The sequence below is a fragment of the Colias croceus genome, chromosome 22, assembly GCF_905220415.1.
Source record: "Colias croceus chromosome 22, ilColCroc2.1".
Classification (NCBI taxonomy): domain Eukaryota; kingdom Metazoa; phylum Arthropoda; class Insecta; order Lepidoptera; family Pieridae; genus Colias; species Colias croceus.
In genome coordinates this window covers 5,733,684-5,757,021 of record NC_059558.1, presented here as the reverse complement: position 1 = coordinate 5,757,021, position 23,338 = coordinate 5,733,684, and the positions used below count along the sequence as shown (strand labels likewise).

The following is a 23,338-nucleotide window of genomic DNA, read 5'->3' as shown; positions in this document are numbered from 1 at the left end:
CATAAATATTTTTTGAGTTATGTAAGCTGTTTTACAGCTTGGATTGATTTAATTGGTTCTTAATCAATTAATTCAATATTTTCAATATACAGAATTGACCCTTCTACAGATTTATTATATGTATGTATAGATTACATATTATAATTTGGAGGTAACTACTGTAACTACCCTGGTGCAACTGACTGTCAATACTTGTTACTACCACAGATAAAAAATACTATAACTACTAACTACTAACTCTGGCTGCTCTTTCTATAACATTAAACAAATACAGAGTACCTAGTAGAGAACGTATTTGTCTTTAAAAGTGTTTAAGGTGGTAAATAACATCAGTTGGCCGTTAGCTAGCCTTAACATGAAATAAAGTAGGTATTCAAGATCTTTATAACATTTTCTCTTTACTAGTATACTACTACAACTTTGCTTGGCCGGACTACGGGGAAGCGAGTCTCAGCGGTCTACTGGACATGGCGAAAGTCCTCTCTTTTGCCTTACAAGAGGGTCGAGTCGCCATACACTGTCATGCAGGTAACTTATTATAATAACAGAAGAATTTAAATCCATTCATAGGCTATCTATATGTAAAGTCGGTTTATAAGTACATAAGTATCTTAAATTACTTAATAAATCCAAACAAACATACACGAACAAGCTATTAAAGCAAAGCCGGGAGGCTTCACTAGCACCAATATTTAAAAAACCAGCCAAGTGCGAGTTGGACTCGAGCACGAAGGGTTCCGTACCATAGGGACCCCACTTTAATTTTTAGTATTTTTTGTTATAGCGGCAACAGAAATACATCATTAATTGTGAAAATTTCAGCTTTCTAGCTATCACGGCTTATGAGATATATAGTTTGGAGACAGACAGATAGACAACCAACGAAGTCTCAGTAATAGAGTCCCGTTTTACCGTTTCGGTATGGAATCCTAAAAACTTCCGCCCCAACCTTATGAACTCTACAGTTTACATTTAAATATCACAGGGACGAAATCTAGCTTTTTTATATTATACTAGTGGTCCGCCCAGGCTTCGCCCGTGGTTCATATTTCACAATAAAAGGTAGCCTATGTCCTTTCTCGGGTATCAAAATATCTCCATACCAAATTTCATGCAAATTGGTTCAGTAGTTTAAGCGTGATTGAGTAACAGACAGACAGACAGACAGAGTTACTTTCGCATTTATAATATTAGTATGGATTTACATGCGTAAATCATAATGGTGATTTTTACTTGTACAATGTACAGGTAATAATTTTAGTTCTAATTGATTTTAAACGTTGTTAATAAACATAAACGTATGAGAACAAGGAAGAAATAGCTGGTATATATCAGTATTGCAATTTTTCATCTCAACATTCCTACTTGTATATTAATTACTAGCGGTCCGCCCCGGCTTCGCCCGTGGTACATATTTCGCAATAAAACGTAGCCTATGTTCTTTCTCAGGGTCTAAAGATTGTCTGTGCCAAATTTCATCAAAATCGGTCCAGTAGTTTATGAGCCTGTTCGTAACAATCATACAAACAAACAAACAAACAAAGTTTTCCTCTTTATAATATTAGTGTAGATTATACTATCTACCTACCTTATTGGGGCCATAAAGTCAGGACCCTCAATTGACAAAATACGGCTCTCATAATATTATGCGTTGCGACTTGCGATGCGTCCGTTTTAATAATTCCTATATGAGTATTTCAACTGTATTACTAATAACATGTGGTCATTTATTACTTTCACAATTATTACTATAATCAAAACTCTATTTTTCTTAATTGTTTTATTTTTTCTATTTATCCTTGGATGTCGGCTTTATTTCCAACCAGTGAAAGAAGTGTGTAGATGTAAGACGAAGCTTAACGGGAAGGTGGCTCTAGTGACGGGAGGGAACTCGGGCATCGGGCTGGAGACGGCCAGGGAGCTGGCGAGCCGCGGGGCGAAGGTCATCATAGCGAGCAGAGACGTCGCCCGGTCCGCGGCAGCCGTCAGCGACATCATCAGCACCACGGGCAACCCGCACGTACATCACAAACACTTGGACCTCTCCAAATTTGGTAGCATACGAACATTCGCTGAAGACTTCAACAAAAATGAAGATGAACTTCATATACTAGTCAATAATGCTGGCATGGCTGGTACCAAACCTAAATTATCTGAAGATGGGATAGAAATGTCAATGCAAATTAATCATTTTGGTCCCGCTCTTCTCACTGATTTGCTAATAGATAAATTAAAGGCATCAGCATCAAGTCGGATTATTTTCGTCTCTTCTCTTTTACACCAGAGAGCAAAGCTAGATTTTTCTGACTTAATCGGTAAGAATGTTGTAAATCCTTTGACACGATACGCAAACAGTAAATTGTTTAACATTATGTGGGCGAAAGCGTTAGCGAAGCGTTTGCCGAAGGGTGTTACAGCAAATTCGTTGCATCCTGGCGTAGTAAAAACGGATAGGTATTTATAAAAGAATGAAGAGAAAGGCAATTGTACTTAAAATAATCGAATTATTTTTTAAGACGTCAAAAGAAGGAGCTCAAACAGTAATCCATTTGTGTATTTCTCCAGAATTAGAGGGAATATCGGGGGGCTATTTCACAGAATGTCGTTTGCGATCAGCCTCTAAAACTGCTGAGAATGAAGATTTAGTCGAAAAAGTTTGGGAAGAATCATGGAAAGTGATAAATGATAGACTGAAGTGACGCCCAAGTTCTTATGAAAATTTTAAGAATAAAATTAAACTACTTACCTTTATCTTAAGTTTAGGCTTCTTTGAACAGTCTTTTGTTTAATTTTTATATCTAAGTGTACCTCTATACAAATAAAAACTTCTTCTAGTAGAGGCTATATTATACAATTCTTCACCAATATAATGTACAAGCTTCTATTTTTTATCAAACACGATGATTAATTACTTATAATAATAAAGCAGTCGCTTAGCATATCAATCCCAACGTTTAAGATTCTTGCCAACTGTTCCAAGGCTTACCAGTTACCACTCGTTTTCATCATGAATATAAAATTAGATATCCACATTTATATGAGTAAGTTGGTCGATAAAAAGAAAAAATATCAAATTTTATGGTTTACTTCAATGGATAAAAGGTTTTGTAATAGGAAATATAATTTTGATGTATTAAAATAATAATAATATTTTATTATGATTTATTAAAATGATAGTTAATTACATGTAACAATAACTAAAATCTATGGAAAAAACGTTTTAACGATATGAAAATGATATTGTTTTTTTTTTTTTTTCGTTTATCATGGCAACAAGACTAAACTATTTGCCAGTAACTAATGGTAGGTATAGATAACAAATATTTTTCCGATTACATCGGCTCAATGATGTTAATTGGATAGACACATAATACATACACACGTTTGACATAGGTAAGTTTTATATTTTTATCAGGTTCCTTATCATTAGACTCAAAGTAATTATATTATGCCTAACTAGTAACTACTTTATTTTCAACTACTTAGCTGCGCTCCGCGTGGTCTTAGCGTGATGATATATTATAGCCTTCATTGATAAACGGGCTATCCAACACCAAAAGAATTTTTTTTCAAATCGGACCAGTAGTTCTTCAGATTAGCGCGTTCAAACAAACAAACAAACTCTTCAGCTTTATAATATTAGTATAGATTAGCTGCTCCGTGCGGTTTCACCCCGTAAAAATTTAAATTACGTTTTAAATTTTTGTGCGTTGATTCAAATCAAATTTTATTTTATAAGTAAAGTTATTAGTCTATTTATTCTGTAAATCAGGTGATTTCATTTTAATTAAAATTTATTTATTGGCAATAATAATAATAAGTCTGGTTTGTACCGGATTGTCAAAACCCTACTACAATTACTACACTCATACAATGTTTGTCAATAACTACACGTGTAGGTTAAGTAGGTACCTACTACTTACTTACTGATATCACCTATAGTTGCATGATAAATAAGAAAAAATTGATGACAATAAATTAATATGAAATAGATATGAAATAAGAATGTATTTTACAAGAATCTACTCAATGTACCTACTTATTCTGTGGTTGTACTAAGAAACTCTACGTCAATTTTCTAGACCAATTACAATAATTTCTGTATCTGCGAATACAGTAATCATATTACTGCAATTATCAGTTATATATAAAACAAATTAAATGACTTACTTAGATAAAATAAATGACACAAATAAAAAAAAAACATTTATTTGTCTCAACGTAAAATTATCTGTGTGTTAGGTTTCGTTTACAAACCAGTTTAAATATTATTATTTATGGAATTTCCTGTTCTATATTGGGATATTTATAATGATGTTGTACATAAATATAGAGATCTTAGGATCTTTATAAACTTATGCACTGAACATATTTTTATGTACAAATATCACATTCTTTTTATAAATAAATATAAATATTTATTGAGAACTGAAATGAAGTACCTATAAATATACAATACTTATAAATATTAAAAACTTCTATTTAAACTTTACACTTATACAGGTCTACGCAACGATTTAATAGGGTCTACGCACATTATTAATTATTACTGTTAGAACATGAACAATTTAACAACAATGAAGTAAAAAATATAACAATAATAAGTGCCTTGATTAACCTCGTAGAGCCGTACATACCTATATTAATATCTCACATATTATAGATCCAATTAATTGTACAAAATCATTGTTTGATCAACTCCATAGTTTTCTGCCATACGGCTTCCGATAAATCCTCATCTTGCGCCACTTTCGAAGGTTTCCTTAACTGACACTCCATATAATATCCTCCAGATTGTTCCTCAAATTCAGGACTTAGACATAAATGTATGACCGTTTGTGCTCCCTCCTTTGGAACCTTAAAAAATATCGCAATAACATTTCCAGCAATATAACTTAGCCACGGTGGTAATTTTTGGAATATGTTAGTGCTCACCAAACCAGGGTGCAAGCAATTGACAGTCACACCCTTTGGTAACCGCTTGGCAAGCGCTCGCACCCATAGTATATTTAATAGCTTACTATTAGTGTACCTCACCATGTAATGAGACTTCTTTTTCGCGGCTAAATCATTTAAATCCAATTTAGATACATAATGCAGGAGTGAAGATACAACGACGATCCGGCTCGGAGCTGATTCTTTCAACTTATCCAATAACAAATGAGTTAACAGAGCATGTCCAAAATGATTGATCTGCATGATCTTGTCAATTCCATCTTCAGTGAGACGATTCTCTAGACTGCCGACACCAGCATTGTTAACCAAAATATGCAGAGGATCTGCGCTTTTGTTGATATCTTCGGCAAGCTGCCTAACGCTTTTAAATTTGGAGAGGTCCAAGTGTTTGTGATGTACGTGCGGGTTGCCCGTGGTGCTGATGATGTCGCTGACGGCTGCCGCGGACCGGGCGACGTCTCTGCTCGCTATGATGACCTTCGCCCCGCGGCTCGCCAGCTCCCTGGCCGTCTCCAGCCCGATGCCCGAGTTCCCTCCCGTCACTAGAGCCACCTTCCCGTTAAGCTTCGTCTTACATCTACACACTTCTTTCACTGGTTGGAAATAAAGCCGACATCCAATGATAATAAAAAATAAAGTCACGATTATATAGAATAACACTTGTAATAGGTAAACGATATTAAATATAAACATCGACATTGTGCCTCACGAGCTAGCGGTCGATTACTAAGTCTGTTGTGAAGTGATAAAATATGAGTCGACGTAAATAATTCCAACGTCTCGTTTAACTATTCAGCACGTTTGTAATTGTTATAACTTTTACTGATAGATGTGATTTACGATACCTAGTTAATTAATGTTTCCCATATTAGATAGGTATTTTTAAAAGAATTACTATGTCTACTTGATTAAAATTCAATTGAGAAATATATCTATGGGTGAATAGGTTAATAATTAACCAGCCTAAATAAATAAAAGACTACAACGCTTTGTTTGTTTTAAACCCACCAAAAACATAAATGTAAAATTTGGAGCCGAGTTCAATCGTTGACTTAATTTGCCAAAAAAAGAAATGAGATCTAAATGTGTGCCAACTGCCAAGTTCTGCAGACAGTCCAGAAATTTATTTACAAAGATGTATTAAGTTCTTAGGTTGACTGAAAACTCAATTGTTTTATTTTCCCTTAGAGAACAATGTTTATTCCAAAATATAACTTTTTTAATTTGAATAATATAATTATTTTCACAAAGCAAACAACTAATGACCTATTGAACCCCATAATTTGATGAGGCTAGTTTTTAGAACCTCACAAAATATAAACAGTATGTAAAACTAGCCTCATCAAATTATGGCGATTTTTGGATATTAATATCTACGCAACTGTTTAATCTGTATTTATGAAATTTTAGGTTCTTGTTTATCTTGAGGTCCTCTTCATATGTACATATGTATGTATGGTTTATTTAACTTAAATAGTTTTCGAGTTATAAGGGGGTGAAAAGTGGCTCCAAATGGTTCGTGTAAATATACACACGGCTGCTGCTCGCCAGTTCTCTTCGCTTGACCTCGGCTTGACACGCTGCCGCGTGTCTAGATACGTAGCAATAATTTATTATTTTAATATAGGTAGAGCTTCATTATAAGTAGAGCTTCATTGTAAGTAGAGCTTCCTAACTTCGTAGATAACTTGTATCTTACATCTATTAAAGAATATAATTTTTAGAATTTTCGATAGGGATCAAAATTTGTTGCTTATTTTTAAAATCTAAGCATACAGACACACACGGTGGAAAGCGACTTTTTATATTATGTAGTTATTATTAAACATAATGAGGACAAGTGCGAATGCACTAAGAATTGAGTGCAAGTCCGATTCACTATTGATAACTGGTCTATTTACATAATATTCATTTTATTATCCAATTATAATAAACTATGGAGATAGTACCTATATTTCCGAACGTTTCAGTATTAAAAGGGGACAATTTCAGTGCAAGAAAACTTCAATATTTTCAATTATATCTCATAGAAAACAGTCCATTTTAAGACTAGTAATTTACTTTATAGATACACTGTTGACAGATATATATCCATACTTAATAATAAAAATGCGAAAGTAACTCTGTCTGTCTGTTACTCAATCACGCCTAAACTACTGAACCAATTTTCATGTTTGGTATGGAGATATTTTGATACCCGAGAAAGGACATAGGCTACTTTTTATCCCGGGAAAATGACGCAATCCCGGAAATCCCACGGGAACGAGAACTATACGGGTTTTTCTTTGACAGCGCGGGCGAAGCCGCGCGCGGAAACCTAGTATATAATATTGTGCTAGATATCACATAGATACTTTTAAATATAAATACAAACTTGCACAAAACATTGTATATGTAACTGTAAGATATAACTTATAGGTTTCTGGTTTAGTTATAGCCATTAAGCTTAATCACATAATACTTACTTAGTACTGACATACCAATAGGATAAATGAACGAATAACTAATAATAATATAATTATATGCAATGACCATACTACAACACTAATAAAAGGCTTTTCACATTTTTTTTTTTTTTTGTGGTGTCTCTCAATGTTAGCCAGAAGGGCTTCTACATTTTAACGCGGACGCGGGGGCGAACTGAAGGTTCACCCTGGTAGCGACATGCACAAGGGCGTCCCCCCTTGACGGGGATCTCGAACCTCGGCTTGGGCTGTCGCTTGAGTGGAGGAGGCCAGAAGGGCCCTAATCGGACGGGGCTTTTCACATACCTACGTACTTAGGTACCTAGCTAATTTTTTTAAATAAATATAGGTATGTTTAAGATTCTTGCCAACTGGTCCAAGGCTTACCACTCGTTTTCATCATGAATATAAAATTTGATATAAAATTTATGAGTAGGTAAATTGGTCGATAGTAAGAAAAAAAATATATAATAATTTTGATGAATTAAATAATCCATCCATCCATCCATCCATTCAGCCCGGATAAGTCCACTGTTGGACGAAGGCCTCCCCCATAATGTGCCACAGTTGCCGGTCTTTGGCTTTGGTCAGCCATCTGCGTCCAGCTGTCTTGACTATATCATCCGACCACCTAGTTGGAGGGCGACCAACAGTGCGCCGTCCGGTTCGTGGTCGCCATTCAAGGACCTGCATTCCCCAACGAGCATCGGTCCTGCGCGCTATGTGGCCTGCCCACTGCCATTTTAGTTTGGAGACTCTGAGAGCAATGTCGGTTACCTTGGTTCGTCTGCGAATTTCCGTATTGCGGATCTTGTCGCGCAGAGAAATTCCGAGCATTGCTCTCTCCATAGCTCGTTGGGTCACTCTTAATTTGTTTATCAGGCCCTTTGTGAACGACCATGTTTCTGCGCCAAATAATAACAATATTTTATTATGTATTATTAAAATGATAGTTAATTACTTAATTACATGTAACAATTACCAAAATCAAATGTTTTATTTTAGTAACTAAATGTTATATAGAGGGTAACTTGGATTAACACATAGGATAGGTTTTATCCCGGAAATCCCACGGGAACGGGAACTATGCGGGTGTTTATTTGAAAGCGCGGGCGAAGAGGCGGAAAGCTAGTATTTTATATTTTTATCAGGTTATCATTAGACTCAAAGCTTATGCCTAACTACTCATATTTTATTTTCAACAAGACTCTTTCAGCAATTAAAAAGGGAAATACAGGATCCTTATGCTTCCTCCTTCATGCCTTAGATAACAAATAATTGTTGTGGTTACTGGTTTCTGTCTTTAATGTTATCGAGTCATTGACATCAATTACCATACTTACATATTTTGTATTCAAATAACGTTTTCAATTTTTGTGCGTTGATTCAAATCAAAATGTAATTATTCTATCAGTAAATTTATTCATCTATTTATTATGTAAATTAGGTGATTTCATTCTAATTAAAATTGAATTACCTATGTGTTATTCGTCTGGTTTGAACCTGATTGTCAAAATTTTCACTTTACGACAATTAAGGGCCGATTTTTCAAGACTTACCGTCCAATAAAGTATTACACTATACCTAATATTAAAATGTCACTTGTACACTGTCAAATCTTAGTGTCAAATACATTTATAATTAGAATACATTTTTGAAACTTTCAACGAATAAGTTATAACCAAGGATTGAAAAATCGGCCCTAAATCTTTGTTAATAACTACACGTGTAGGTACTTACTACTTACCTACTGAGATTTCAAATTACATAATATAGTTGCATGATATGAGAAAACATAGAAAAATATAATGTAAATATGCTATGAATCGAAAAACTCTATATACCTAAATGAAGACTAATTATTTCTGATAAAAAATACAGAAATCAAAAATATGTATTACCCACATACAATGATACAGTTATCAACTCAATTATCAAGCTAGCTGGATTGTCTATGGTAGGTATAGGCATAGTTATCTATGCATAAAAAAACACAAATAAAAAAAAACATTTATTCGTCTCAAAATAACAAAATTATCTGTGTGTGTTACCTAGATATGTTATTAACACATATTTTTACAGTAAAATATTTATTGCTTAGATAATTTCTAAGAACAAATCAATAACCTTAAACTAAACATAATGATTAACTTTTATATATCTAAGTATATACACATTATTAATTATTATTGTTATAACATGAACAATTTAACAACAATTAAGTTAATATAACAATAATAAGTCCCTTGATATGACTATCAATGACCTCGTAGAGCCGTACATACCTATTAATATCTCACATATTATAGATCCAATTAATTGTACAAAATCATTGTTTGATCAACTCGATAGTTTTCTGCCATACAGCTTCCGATAAATCCTCATCTTGTGCCACTTTCGAAGGTTTTCTTAACTGACACTCCACATAATATGCACCAGATTGTTTCTCAAATTCAGGACTTAGACATAAATGTATGACCGTTTGTGCTCCCTCCTTTGGAACCTTAAAAAATATCGCTACAAAATTTCCAACAATATAACCTAGCCACGGTGGTACTTTTTGGAACATGTTGGTGCTCACCACACCAGGGTGCAAGCAATTGACAGTCACACCCTTTGGTAACCGCTTGGCGAGCGCTCGCACCCATAATATATTTAATAGCTTACTATTATTATACCTCACCATGTAATGAGACTTCTTTTTCGCGGCTATATCATTTACATCCAATTTAGTTAAATAATGCAGGAATGAAGATACAACGACGATCCGGCTCGGAGCTGATTCCTTCAACTTATCCAATAACAAATGAGTTAACAGAGCATGTCCAAAATGATTGATCTGCATGATCCTGTCAATTCCATCTTCAGTGAGACGATTCTCTAGACTGCTGACTCCAGCATTGTTAACCAAAATATGCAGCGGATCTGCGCTTTTGTTGATATCTTCGGCGAGCTGCCTAACGCTTTTAAATTTGGAGAGGTCCAGGTGTTTGTGATGTACGTGCGGGTTGGCCGTGGTGCTGATGATGTCGCTGACGGCTGCCGCGGACCGGGCGACGTCTCTACTCGCTATGATGACCTTCGCCCCGCGGCTCGCCAGCTCCCTGGCCGTCTCCAGCCCGATGCCCGAGTTCCCTCCCGTCACTAGAGCCACCTTCCCGTTAAGCTTCGTCTTACATCTACACACTTCTTTCACTGGTTGGAAATAAAGCCGAAATCCAATGATAAAAAGAAATAAAGTCACAATTATATAGAATAACACATGTAACATGTAAACGATACTAAATATAAACATCGACATTGTGCCTCACGAGCTAGCGGTCGATTACTAAGTCTGTTGTGAAGTGATAAAGCATGAGTCGAAATAAATAATTCCAACATCTCGTTTAACTATTCCGTTATCACGTCTTATACAATATACTTTTTGTAGTTGTGATTCACGGTAGATTAATTAATGTTTCCTATAATAGAGATTTTAAAGAGAATTATTTAACCAATTCCATTGAAAAATATACCTACCTATCTAATTAGTTTTTAACGATGGGTGAACGTTAATTGGGGCCAAATAAATAAAACACTACATCAACGCTTTGATTTTTAAACACGTAGCAATAATTTATTATTTTAATATAGAGTTTAGAGGTAGAGGTTAGAGACCTTAGGTCTAAACTTTGTTTTCTTTTTTAATAATATGGCACTGAGAACCTGCGCTATAAACTATACTAAACTATGTTTAGCACATAGTGACTGACCTCGCCAGCTTAAAGTTGAATGAATAAGTTTTCCATACTATACAAAGTTCAATATTAATACAAACGGGTTTGTTTGTCACTCTTTTACGAAGCAGCGTAGCAATTTTATGGCATTGAGATAATATTACTACACATGGAGGAGACGCCACGAACAAAATCTGAGCGCCATTTTTTTGCTCTAACTAAGTTTTAAAAATTATTATCTAGTTAACTAGGTACTTACCGATGAAAGTATTCCTTTGCACTTTTCCGTATTATTTGTATTATTTGTGCAATATCATAACACACACGAAGGCATATTTGATGCGTTTCACTTTAAAACAAATAAAAAATGAGCGTGCAGTTACGCCATATGGCGTATGTTGAGCGGAACATAAGTGATGTAGGCGGTGTCGTCTCCATATGTATATCTCAATGTTTTATGGTCATATTTTTGTTTATAGAGATATAATCGAGCATATTATTTCCCGAAATTTCCTGCCACAGAGGCGTAAGCAATGACTAACAGATAGTTAAAAACAAATTTTTTAGTGGGTATTAAATTAAAAATACGAAAGAAAAAATTTAACAAGAAAAGTACAGTATTATATAGGTATAAGTTTACAGAATGAAGATGATGATGATGTAAAGTACTAACATTACACCTAAAGCTGAAGTGTTTTGATCTGTTTTGCTCCATAAAAATGTTGCAAAGGCGAGAAAACATATTCCTTTTGAGACTTTGAATGTCTTGATATCAAAATGGTTCAACGTAAAGAACATACAAGTATTAAAAAAAAATAAAATAAATAAAATATCCTTTATTGAATTATTATGTACATTAATGGACGACTAAGATCCGTTAGGCAAAAATAAAATACAAGAGTTACATTACATTACACAGTTATTGAAATAATACAAAAAAGTATCAATTTAGAAATCATAATATTAACGCAGAAGCCGGGCATAAAATGCCAAGATGCTGCTACCAAAATTCGTTATCAATGCATCGAGAACCGGCACGCGGGCTTCTGCGAACATGCTAGACGCGCTACACCAACGCGGTAGTTTGAATAACATTCGGAACGAATCATTGTATTGTACCCTAAAAATTCGATAATTTTCTACTAGCTACTAGTTTTATTAATAAATCCTAAAGAATAAATTTATCGCATCTGTATCCAAGTTATTACTTATCGCACTGTTCTGTGCTTATCGCATTGCAATAATAATTTATATCTTTGCATTAACATACACTGTGAATCCCAATTTTGATTTGTTTATTTTCATAGAAAGTTCATAGATTATACAATGGTCCCCTCGTGATAGTCAAAAGTTACAAAGAGTTTTTAATTCGTCAAATTGTATCTTAACATTGTAGTTAAAACCGATTTTTACTTATTCAAAATTTCAATACCTATACATTAATAAAATTGAATCTGCCGATCTGCTGTGTGTATGTCTGTGATTGATACTTTGTGTATTTGTGCACCTTTACTAAATAAGTGCATGCAACACAAATTAACTAGATCTTGTCTGACCATGAAACATAAATAGTAATTTCGATAAAAACGAGACCAACTTATTTATAATTATTTAATCACTCAAGAAGAAAACGGGACCCTTAGAACACGTTCATAACCTTTTATCAAATTTCTGAAAAACAATCAACCAAAAAACATCGTGAGGACAACATGTTGCCAACGATACTGGGAATACTTTTCTCTCTTCTTATAGTGGCGTTACTTGCATACTGTTTGCTTATAGCAACCCTTTTTGTCGCACGAGTGTTGACAGAACCTACCAATGTTCTATGCAAGTGCACAGCAAGACTCGATGGGAAACTCGTCATTGTGACCGGTGGAAATTCGGGAATAGGCTTCCAAACAGCAAAAGACCTGGCGAACCGAGGTGCCAAAGTCATCATTGCTGACGTGAATAACTCTGATGCATCCGTGAAAAATATTATAGAAGCCACAGGCAATGAGAAAGTGGAATATCGACACTTGGACCTCGCTGACTTCAAAAGCGTCAGAACATTCGCTGAGGATATAAACAAAACGGCAACTTTTGGGGGGCAACGTTACTCGCGTCCGTAGGCTTTGACTCTAGATACCCTACACGTGCTCCCCGGGTAGTGCTAAATGAGTAACCGAATTATACTGGTGGAAGACAATTTGTCCCGGCTAGTCACCACCCATCTGTCAAAGCCATGCCGCCAAACGCTCGTCGTGTTCCGGGATGATGGCAGATGAAGCCCATGTAAAGAAGGGTAAAATAGGTATGAACAGTTGCTCTGCATTGGAGAACCGAATCTATTGTCCATGTGTTGTTGTCCTGAACATCCTAGTCTTGGAGGGTAGCGGGATCCGAAGAAACGGTTTACCGCTGGCCGACCGCAGGTTGTAGGGGGCCCAAGTAACGAATTAGCCACTCGAGAAAGGCTGCCCCGCCGCCTGTGCATAATCCTGGATTGGCTCCAACGTGCCGATTGGCGATCGGATGAGAGGACCCGTTGGCGATATTCAGGGGGTTTCGGGCGTCCCCGCAGTCTCCAGGCTAGGTTTATTTATGGACGATAGCATGTAGACATTAGGTGGTTCCAAATGCATTGCCTCGTTCAACTTCTATTTTACTCCCCGCCTAATCACTCTCAAAATAAATATGAAAAAGTTACATAAAGGAATACAGAATTCACAGCGGCTGCACTTCCTCTCTCTTCAGGTGCACCTCTCAAATATTCGAGGCTTGCACTCTAATCTCACACCGGTCCACCACCATCTTGAGACTGAAAAGCCGCACCTTCTATTCCTGACAGAGACGCAAATCCGATGTCCAGATGACACGACATATCTCGGGTACCCCGGTTACATACTTGAACATAACTTTCATTCAAAAGCTGGTACCTGTGTATATGTTCGTGAAGACATTTGCACTCTGCGTCTCCGTGACCTCGAGGAACCCAGTTTTTCTGTGCTTTGGATTATGGCAGATACGGGTATGGACAAGATAGTTTATGCTTGTGTATACCGTTCGCACAAAGGAGATCAGGAGACCACACGGCTATTTAATTATCTGAGTGAAGTAGCAGATGTAGTACAACTTAGATATCCGAGTGCTGAACTTGTCTTTCTGGGGGATTTTAATGCCTGCCATGCAGACTGGCTGTTCCCGTTCCAGAAGACGGACCATGCTGGGAAAGAGGCCTTTAATTTCGCAACATCCTTTAACCTTTCTCAGCTGGTAGTTGACGCAACTCGTGTACCAGACATCGACAGCCATACTGCCAACTGTCTCGACCTTTTCCTGACGACAGAACCAGACCGTCATGTGGTCGCTGTCTCCGCTCCACTGGGGACATCTGATCACTGTCTGGTAAAGTCCGTGTCTTCATACTCTCCTGCAGATCCATCTTTAAAGGGAACAAGGAGAGTATGGCGTTATAACTCAGCGGACTGGGATGAGATGCGGCATTTTTTTGCATCCTATCCTTGGCGGCAAGTGTGCTTTTCTACCGCTGACCCATCCAGCTGTGCGGATAATGTTGTTGGTGTGATTCATCAGGCGATGGAATATTTTATACCATTTTCTGATATTCGCATCAACAACAATGCTAGACCGTGGTTCAATGCCCAATGTAAAGCTGCATTGGCTAAAAAGCAAGCAGCTTTCCAAGCCTGGGTCGATGCTCGAATCCGTAAAGCTCACGATATTCGGGAAAAAAAGAAAGCCTTCAACAAAGCTTCGAAAACCTGCAAAAAAATGCAAAAGAAGGCTCGTTTTGCTCATGTGCGGCATATTGGAAGTAAGCTTGTTTCTTACCCCGCAGGAAGTAAAGCCTTCTGGTCCTTGGCCAAAGCTGTCGAGACAAACTTCTGTCGTCCCACTCTACCTCCGTTGATGAGACCCGATGGTTCTCTGGCTCATAATGCAAGGGATAAGGCAGATGTTTTTGCCTCATTATTTGCCAACAACTCTCGTCTAAACCCACCTAGTATTGTTCCACCCACAATTCAACATTGTGGCGTTCATATGCCTGACATCCGCATCACAAACAAGGAAGTTTTAAGAACATTGCGTCATCTCGATGAGAATAAAGCCAGTGGACCTGACGGAATACCAGCTATCGTTTTAAAAACTTGTGCTCCCGAATTATCTCCTGTTCTTACACGTCTGTTTCGCCTCTCGTTAACGACTAGAGTTGTTCCTAAAAACTGGAAGCTTGCCAATGTGCAGCCTGTTCCAAAGAAAGGCAGTCGGTCAGACCCCACCAACTACCGACCTATTTCAATAACCTCCATAATCTGTAAGACTATGGAGCGTATATTGAATAATCGGCTCCTCACGCACCTCGAAACCAACGATCTGCTGAATGATCATCAGTATGGTTTCCGCCATAATAGATCTACTGGCGATCTTTTAGTGCACGTGACGCATCTTTTAGGAGAAGCTGTTGAGAGGTACGGGGAGGCACTTGCGGTCTCCTTGGACATTTCTAAAGCGTTCGATAGAGTCTGGCACGATAGCCTTCTAGGCAAGCTACCCTCTTACGGCATCCCAAGCAACCTTACTACATGGATTGCTGACTTTCTGCGGGACCGGTCGATTCGTGTTGTTGTAGATGGTTGCTCGTCAGAGCCAATGTCCATCAATGCCGGCGTTCCGCAGGGGTCCGTTCTCTCGGCAACACTGTTTCTTCTTCACATAAATGACATGATTAATCCGAATATATTCAGTTATGCAGATGACAGCACTATTGTCGAGAGTTACAAATCCAGTGCCCGCACATCAAAGGCTGAAACTGAATTACTACGGGAGGACATGTTGGAGCGTTTGAACCGAACTCTTCGGGCTGTCTCCGATTGGGGCGATGCCAATCTAGTCGGTTTTAATGCTTCAAAAACCCAGGCGTGCTTATTTTCTGCCAAACGGAGCACCTTCACAAATACTCCGACTTTCCGCGGTGTATCTCTACCAATAACCGACTGCCTAGAGTTGCTTGGTGTTACATTAACGTCCTCACTCAACTTCGGGCAGTTTATCGAATCCAAGGCCCATCTAGCTGCTAAAAAGCTCGGAATCCTTAACAAGGTTAGACAATATTTCACACCAAGGCAGCTTCTTAATCTCTACCAAGCTCAAGTCCGATCCTGTGTTGAATATTGTAGTCACTTGTGGGCAGGCGCAGCTAGATGCCACCTTGGAGCTTTGGATTCGATCGAAAGACGTGCCAAACGTATAATAAACAACCCTTCACTAGTCGAGTCTCGTCTCTTGAGCCTTGAGCATCGTCGTGAGGTGGCATGTCTTTCGGTGTTTTATAGGTTACATTTCGGTGAGTGTGCGTACGGGTTGCACAACCTTATCCCTTCATCTCCATTCCTCAACCGCACTTCGAGACGTGGCGAGGGATTCCATCCTTTTGTTGTAGATATCCCTCCTATTAGAACACGTCGCTTCGAGTCATCTTTCTTAATGAAAACGGCTAAGGAATGGAACTCTCTCCCTAGCTCCATATTTCCCGCACAATACAATCTGGACCTTTTCAAAGCGAGGGTGAACAGGCTTCTTCTAGGCAGACGTGCATCCAAGTAGACCACATCGCCGCTTTCCATCAGGTGGGATCGTGGTCAAACGTCTGCCTATTCATTATAAAAAAAAAAAAAAAAAAAAAAACGGTAGATCGTTTGGATATTTTAGTGAACAACGCTGGTATTTTGACTGAGAATAACTATATAACTAAAGACGGTGCAGCAATAACTATGCAAGTGAATTATCTTGGACCGTTTCTGTTAACCAGTCTCCTTATGGACAAGTTGACAAGCACGAAAAGTCGCATAGTGATAGTTGCGTCTGAAGTAGGTACACTTTAAAGGAGACGTTGATCTACAGGATATAAGTGGAGTCAAAACTAAGAATTTTCTTAAGAGCTATCTAAATAGCAAATTGTGTACTGTACTATGGACGAAGGGTCTATCGAAAAGATTGCCTGCGAACGTCTCAGTATTTTGTTTGCATCCAGGGATTGTGAGCACGAATATCTTCGCGTTAGGATATGGTTTTATTGGAAGATTCGCGAAGATGTTGATTGGTTGGTTGATAAAAACACCGTATGAAGGTGCTCAAACGACAATTCATGCATGTGTTGCTCCTAATGTTGAAAATATGTTGGGAGGTTACTTTGTAAACTGTAAATTGACACCAACAGGGAAGGTTAAAAATGAAGAGAATTTGATTGAGGAATTGTGGAATGAAACGATATTGTTTTTAAAGGAACGTGTGAAGTAGCTATAAGTTTATGTGTACATTTTAGTTGTATAATATGTATAATATCTGTTATCAATGTATCAATTGTGATCTTTTTCTATTTTTATGCAATATAACTTATGCAATATTAGTTAGGTAAGTTTATATTTATTCGACTTAAAAAAAATGCAGAATTCTAATGCATTGTTTTCAATTTTACTGAGTTAACCATTGAACGAGAATTTAATCGAACTCTTTTTAGGGCAACAAGCTAAACAAGTAGTATTTGTATTATTCATAATATAATATTGTGTTAATTATACGTTAATAAGCAAAACTTTATATTAACATTTTTTTATTATTTAATCTAAAATCTAAATGCACCACTTATCAGTACCTAATTGCTCTAAGAGTTAAGCAACTTGCTAAGCGGTCATTTCATTGATGGATGTACGCTCAGACATATTTATTATGTCACAACATTGGTCATATGATTACTAGCTTACCACCCGCGGCTTCGCCTGCGCAGTCAAAGAAAAGCCCGCATAGTTCCCGTTCCCGTGGGATTTCCGGGATAAAACCTATTTCCCGGGGTAAAAAGTAGCCTATGTCCTTTCTCGGGTATCAAAATATCTCTATACCAAATTTCATGTAAATTGGTTCAGTAGTTAAGGCGTGATTGAGTAACAGACAGACAGACAGTTACTTTCGCATATTAGTATGGATTATATTACATAAAATATTTTAATTCTATACTTACCCATTAGGTATAAAAATTAAGCAAAAAATAATATGACCTAAATTTGTAACGGGAAACCGGGGAAAGATAGGATACTTAAGAAAACAATCATCATAATTTGAGAATCAGTATGTTTATTTAAAAAAACCTCTTACAATAAAAACAACACTAAGAGTACTTAAAAATAAAATTAAACCAATCAAACAATATTTGCAAGATTATCCATTGTTAAACTGTAAGTAATTGCTCTTGTTGGTGGATGATAAGTATGGCAGATTATAAAGCATTTGAATGCTATTAAAATAAATACCTATGACAAAATAAGAAGCCAATTTGTTTACAAGCCTTGAGTGATAATATTATGTTTGCACAAAAAAATTGTGATAATATATTGTTTGCACAAAAAATTTATCAATGCAAATTCGTCAAATCATTAATTCTGTTTGCTATGCTTTTCTACTCTGCTTTTCTATATAACATTTCACTAATGTGAAAAACTGGTTCTTCTTCTTCTTTCTCAGCCCGGTTTAACCCAAAGTTGAGTATAGGCCTCTTCATGGGCACGCCATTCTTTTCTGTTTTTCGCCACCCGCATCCATTTGAATGCTATTAAACTAAAAACTGGTTCACTTCTACTTTATTAAAAATCCTCGCAGCTGAAGATGGCTCCCGTTGTCCGAATGAAAGTTCAGGATGTCCTTTTAGGAACCAATTAAGTCAATATTCTCGAGTTAATTCAAAGACTTGTGTTGTTTTATCTGTTTAGCATTTATTAGAGATAACTTACGAGCCTGGAATTTTAAAATGGAGGCCATTGAAGTTACTGGCCAATAAGCCACATATTGTAACCCGCGTGTTACTAACATATCTACACCTTTTAATAATATCATTGGTTACCAGGTCTAGGTAGAACGGGAGTGCTCATCGCCTGCTACCTCGTGTACTCCCTTCGCATTAGGGCGAACGACGCCATCCGCTTGGTAAGGAAGAAGCGGCCAAGATCCGTGCAGACCAGTGGCCAGATACTGTGTGTGCAGCAGTTTGAACACTATATTCTACCGCAGACGGTCGTTTTTAGCTCGAAGTGAGTCGTGTTTATAAGGAACATTCAATCAAATTGTTAATCTAAACCAAGAAATCTAAACCTTAATCTAATACACCTGAAGATACAAGCAATTTTAAAAAATTTCAGTGGCAAACACGCACATAAAAAAAATTCCTCAACGCCACTCTAATAAAAACCTTAGCAAAATTATCCATTTCTTATTTATTTATAGCCGACTGTGTAGAAAAGAGGAGGTTATAAATTCGGCCGGTATATTTTTTTATGTATGTAACTATGTAGTCTAAACTCTAACGTTTAAGTTAGTTAAATATAACACGTATTCCGTATTTATTAATTAATACGAGTTTATACTTAGGCCGCCTGTCCATCTGCAAGAAATGTCCGACATTCTGTCTGACAGCAGCTTGCAAGTCTAATCCCGCGTTTCCACCTGCAAGTAGACTTGCAAGTAGCTGACAGACTGTCGGACATTTTTTGCGGAAAACTTGCAGATGGAAACGCGGCCTTACAGTTAATTCATTTAATTTTTTAATTGAATTTTTCGTGTATTAAATCTATTTCTTGTCCTTCAGGGAGTCTATATTGTTGACGAAGGATCCAAAGACATGTGAATTCACTCTTCGACAGTATTTACATCGACAACGAGCTACGCTACATGGCATCGATGAACGTGTATTTAGAGAATTACCTAAGGTTGTTATAAAGTGTTATTTTTTTTATATATTTACTCTGTTATCTTTTCATAAACGTCTTTCTGAGGGGAGAGCTTTCAGACGCCTAAATATTTTTGAAGTGAATCTTCTTTATCGGGGTTGGAAAAAAATTTAGTGTAACATTTTTTCGTTACGCGTGACATTTTTCCGTTACGCGCCATTTTTTTCTTATCCCTACCATGCGTGATTCGGCATATTTCTGTAAAGTTGCATATAGTAAATTATTTTTTGAAAAATAAGGTCATAAAGAAGTTTCACTTCTTACGTGTGTACAACTAGTACACGCACACATTTTTATTTTTTAACTAGCTTCCGCCCGCGACTCCGTCCGCGCGGATGTCGGCCTTCGCGTGGATGGTTTATTTCTCCATTTTGAGATCTCTGACAATGACATCTTATAAATATCTATTGGACCCAAATACAGTTAGGCCTATAATAATACGCAACGTGTGTTCGCGGTTCTACAGAACAAACGTCTATGGATAAAACTGAAAAATTAAGATTAATTTTTTTCTTCGTATTTTTCCAGGATAAAAAGTATCCTATTTTACGCCCAGGGTAATAAGGTATAATTATACCAAGTTTCATCGAAATCGAACCGTTAGTTTTCACGTGATGTCTTCACATACAGACAGACAGACAGACAGACAGACAGACAGACAGACAAAAAATTTTTTAATCACATATTTGGGTTTGGTATCGATCCAGTAACACCCCCTGCTATTTATTTTTTCAATATTTTCAATGTACAGAATTGACCCTTCTACAGATTTATTATATGTATAGACTACAACAGTACTGTGAAATGAATTAAACATTTACAGTTACGATGAACTCGTTATTATTTAAATGAAGTAGTTAGTTTCTGAATCACACTTCGATTATAATATTCTATGACCCTATTGAACTAAATTGGTATTCTTATGTCTGAATAATCTCTCTTTGTGTTGGATTTTTCAGCGTAAACTATAATCAAATAGTTTCAGTTTATTCACTTTATTGTATGGTATTTTACAGAGTAGAGAGCAATGATAAGCTAAACTGTTGAAATTCAGATTTTAATAAATAATAAATCATGCATTTCCTAATATAAAAGAAAACTCCTCATTTTATAAACTTCCAAATTTCAGATAGTCTACTGTCTCTGCGAACGGCTGCTCAAGTTATGTGGATGTCAGAAAAGTGCCGGTCTGGACTATAGTATTAAAAACAGACCTTTCTACAAGTCATTTATTTGCTACAAGCTAATACAAGGAAAACCTCCCGATTTGACTACGCCTGAAGAAATACATAATGGTATATCGAAGCAACTTAATAAAAAGATCGTGTGAGCACGTGTCAGGAGTGAAACTTCTTTGGCAAAATTCAAAGATACCTACCAAAATCGTCGCCGTACTCCATGACGTGACGGTATTGCTATTGATGTAATCTTGAAATTTTACTCTCAACGCGCGTAAAGAAGTTTCACTTCAAAAGTGTTGTAAATTTTCGCCGTTCCATGTCATACTAATGCGCAAGCTAGGGTCTGCCATTTCAGCAACGGATACACCAGTGCCGTGACTTTTCTTACCCTATTTCAAAGTTGATGAAAAAAAGTCTTTATTATTAACAAATTTGATCTAAAACGCTGCTAGCGCCTAGCACTATATCAATAAGTATTATATTATATATTTTTAATGTTAGGCCAACCAACGAATCTACCAATGGTAGAATGGCGGAGCGCAGTGGAGGAAGATGTGGAAAGAAATCTGGAGGCTGTGAGCAAGTATACGGGAACTGAAGGAAGTATAGCTGCAGTTCAGGTTTACGAAGTAAGATTTTGTTTAACCTTATATGAAACCACAGATAATATATGAAACTTAATTTTAGCAGTAGGTACATAATATGTTATATCATTGATGAATTGAATATAAACACATTAATTCAAATTCTCTGAACTTTAATAAATAGCAGCATGAAAAGCTATAAGCTTTAGCTTTAAAAATGCTACATATCATATCAGAAAATATATTGGAAAGAAGTTCCTTATCGCGCGTTGTGAAAGGGGGCTAGTCGGAAAAAATTCTTACGAAAAGTTGTCACGACCCTTTTTGCTAGAGTTGTAAGCTGTGCGGCGTGCGCGTGGTTCTCTGTCTGTCTCTCTCTAACTTAACACTTCGTTCCATCCGGATGTCCCTTGACATCGCTCAAGTTTTTTTTTATCTCTAAATATCTTCCATCAGATGCATAAATAAATCGCAAGCGCTAGGTACATCAACTTTATTAAATCTAAATCCTTATTCTAGGCATTTATAGCCGATCATCAAAGTCTTCCAGAAGAGAAACTCAAGTACCTCAAACAATTACGCACTGAGATCAATCAAAGGAGGGAAGCTATGAGCCGGATTGATGAAGAGGTATTTTTTCATATAATATTTTATGAAAAATTTGCGAAAGTGTAATTTATACTCTTTTAATATTTTACTTAGATATAACTTTGGCGCTATTTGATAAAATATAAAACACTACGATATTGCTACATAATATAAAGTTAGCTATTGCTATAGTACTATTAGTATAGTATAAATATTAACTTTGCTACGGCCAAGAATACGTAATCCATACTAATATTATAAATGCGAAAGCAACTCTGTCTGTCTGTCTGTCTGTTACTCAATCACGCCATAACCAATTTGCATGAAATTTGGTATGGAGATATTTTGATACCCGAGAAAGGACATAGGCTACCTTTTAGTCCGAAATATGTACCACGGGCGAAGCCGGGGCGGACCACTAGTTAGGCAATATTTCATATTAACTAGGTACTCCTTAAAAAAATATAGGTAACTAAGTATATAATATATTAAAATGATTTACTATTTGCTCTACATTTTCTTAATAAGTGTAGTTCCTACAAGCAAAGTAAACATTATTATGTATTTTATATACTCCTACTTTAGCTACTATCACAGACTTTATAATAATATACTACGCTACTATTATGTATTCTGTGCTTCTACCTAAAGTTCTATGCAATATACAATAATTAAGCTCTACTGTGCGTATTGTATTTTTTTATAATATTTACAGGAGGATCCAATAATCTTAACAGGACTGTTATTTCAATGGCTAGAAGGACTAAAGTGCCCTGTTTTGGACAAAGAGGATCTTTCAAATATCGTGAGCCGTTCCACTAATGTGGAGACGTGTATAAAAGCTCTACAAATGGTAAATATAATACGCGACATTAATATAATGATGTTGTATTGTCTTTCCTTGATTCCGACTAGTTAAAATAAAAATAACTATGTAATGGAAAAAGAGTAGGTAGAGAACCCAACACGTTCCAGTTGTGTTTTCGTAAATAATATACTAATTTGTACATAGGTAAGTATGATAAGTGTGCTGTAATTATTTTAATCTATCATTAAAATACTATTTTC

The 23,338-nt window shown here is 36.4% G+C and overlaps 4 protein-coding genes across 7 annotated transcripts in view; 3 read left to right on the top strand and 1 right to left on the bottom strand.

Annotated features, from left to right (window-relative positions):
• LOC123701899 (protein tyrosine phosphatase domain-containing protein 1-like) overlaps positions 1–23,338 on the top strand; it is a 36,552-nt gene that overhangs the window by 12,902 nt on the left and 312 nt on the right. For all 4 annotated transcript variants that reach the window (XM_045649510.1, XM_045649509.1, XM_045649508.1 and 1 more), the window contains 7 exons: positions 406–528; positions 19,038–19,221; positions 19,776–19,896; positions 21,047–21,212; positions 21,600–21,727; positions 22,202–22,312; positions 22,986–23,123. In XM_045649510.1, coding sequence (XP_045505466.1) covers positions 406–528; positions 19,038–19,221; positions 19,776–19,896; positions 21,047–21,212; positions 21,600–21,727; positions 22,202–22,312; positions 22,986–23,123 — 971 coding nt within the window. The remainder of the gene's footprint in view (positions 1–405; positions 529–19,037; positions 19,222–19,775; positions 19,897–21,046; positions 21,213–21,599; positions 21,728–22,201; positions 22,313–22,985; positions 23,124–23,338) is intronic.
• On the top strand, positions 1,533–2,567 carry LOC123701907 (retinol dehydrogenase 11-like). Its single transcript, XM_045649524.1, has one exon. The coding sequence runs from the start codon at positions 1,718–1,720 to the stop codon at positions 2,462–2,464; it is 747 nt and encodes a 248-aa protein (XP_045505480.1). The 5' UTR covers positions 1,533–1,717; the 3' UTR covers positions 2,465–2,567.
• LOC123701902 (retinol dehydrogenase 12-like) lies at positions 9,420–11,105 on the bottom strand. The gene has a single exon (XM_045649519.1). The coding sequence runs from the start codon at positions 10,720–10,722 to the stop codon at positions 9,751–9,753; it is 972 nt and encodes a 323-aa protein (XP_045505475.1). The 5' UTR covers positions 10,723–11,105; the 3' UTR covers positions 9,420–9,750.
• On the top strand, positions 12,738–17,740 carry LOC123701908 (retinol dehydrogenase 11-like). Its single transcript, XM_045649525.1, has 2 exons — positions 12,738–13,209; positions 16,825–17,740. Exons 1-2 carry the CDS (start codon positions 12,847–12,849, stop codon positions 17,023–17,025), a joined length of 564 nt encoding a protein of 187 aa, XP_045505481.1. The 5' UTR covers positions 12,738–12,846; the 3' UTR covers positions 17,026–17,740.

Bases quoted from the DNA above. Each gene is read 5' to 3' on its own strand.
- LOC123701902 (XM_045649519.1), bottom strand. From the start codon at position 10,722: ATGTCGATGTTTATATTTAGTATCGTTTACATGTTACATGTGTTATTC.
- LOC123701908 (XM_045649525.1), top strand. From the start codon at position 12,847: ATGTTGCCAACGATACTGGGAATACTTTTCTCTCTTCTTATAGTGGCG. The intron at 13,210-16,824 runs AAAACGGCAACT...AAAAAAAAAAAA, and splicing joins CATTCGCTGAGGATATAAAC to AAAACGGTAGATCGTTTGGA.
- LOC123701907 (XM_045649524.1), top strand. From the start codon at position 1,718: ATGTGGTCATTTATTACTTTCACAATTATTACTATAATCAAAACTCTA.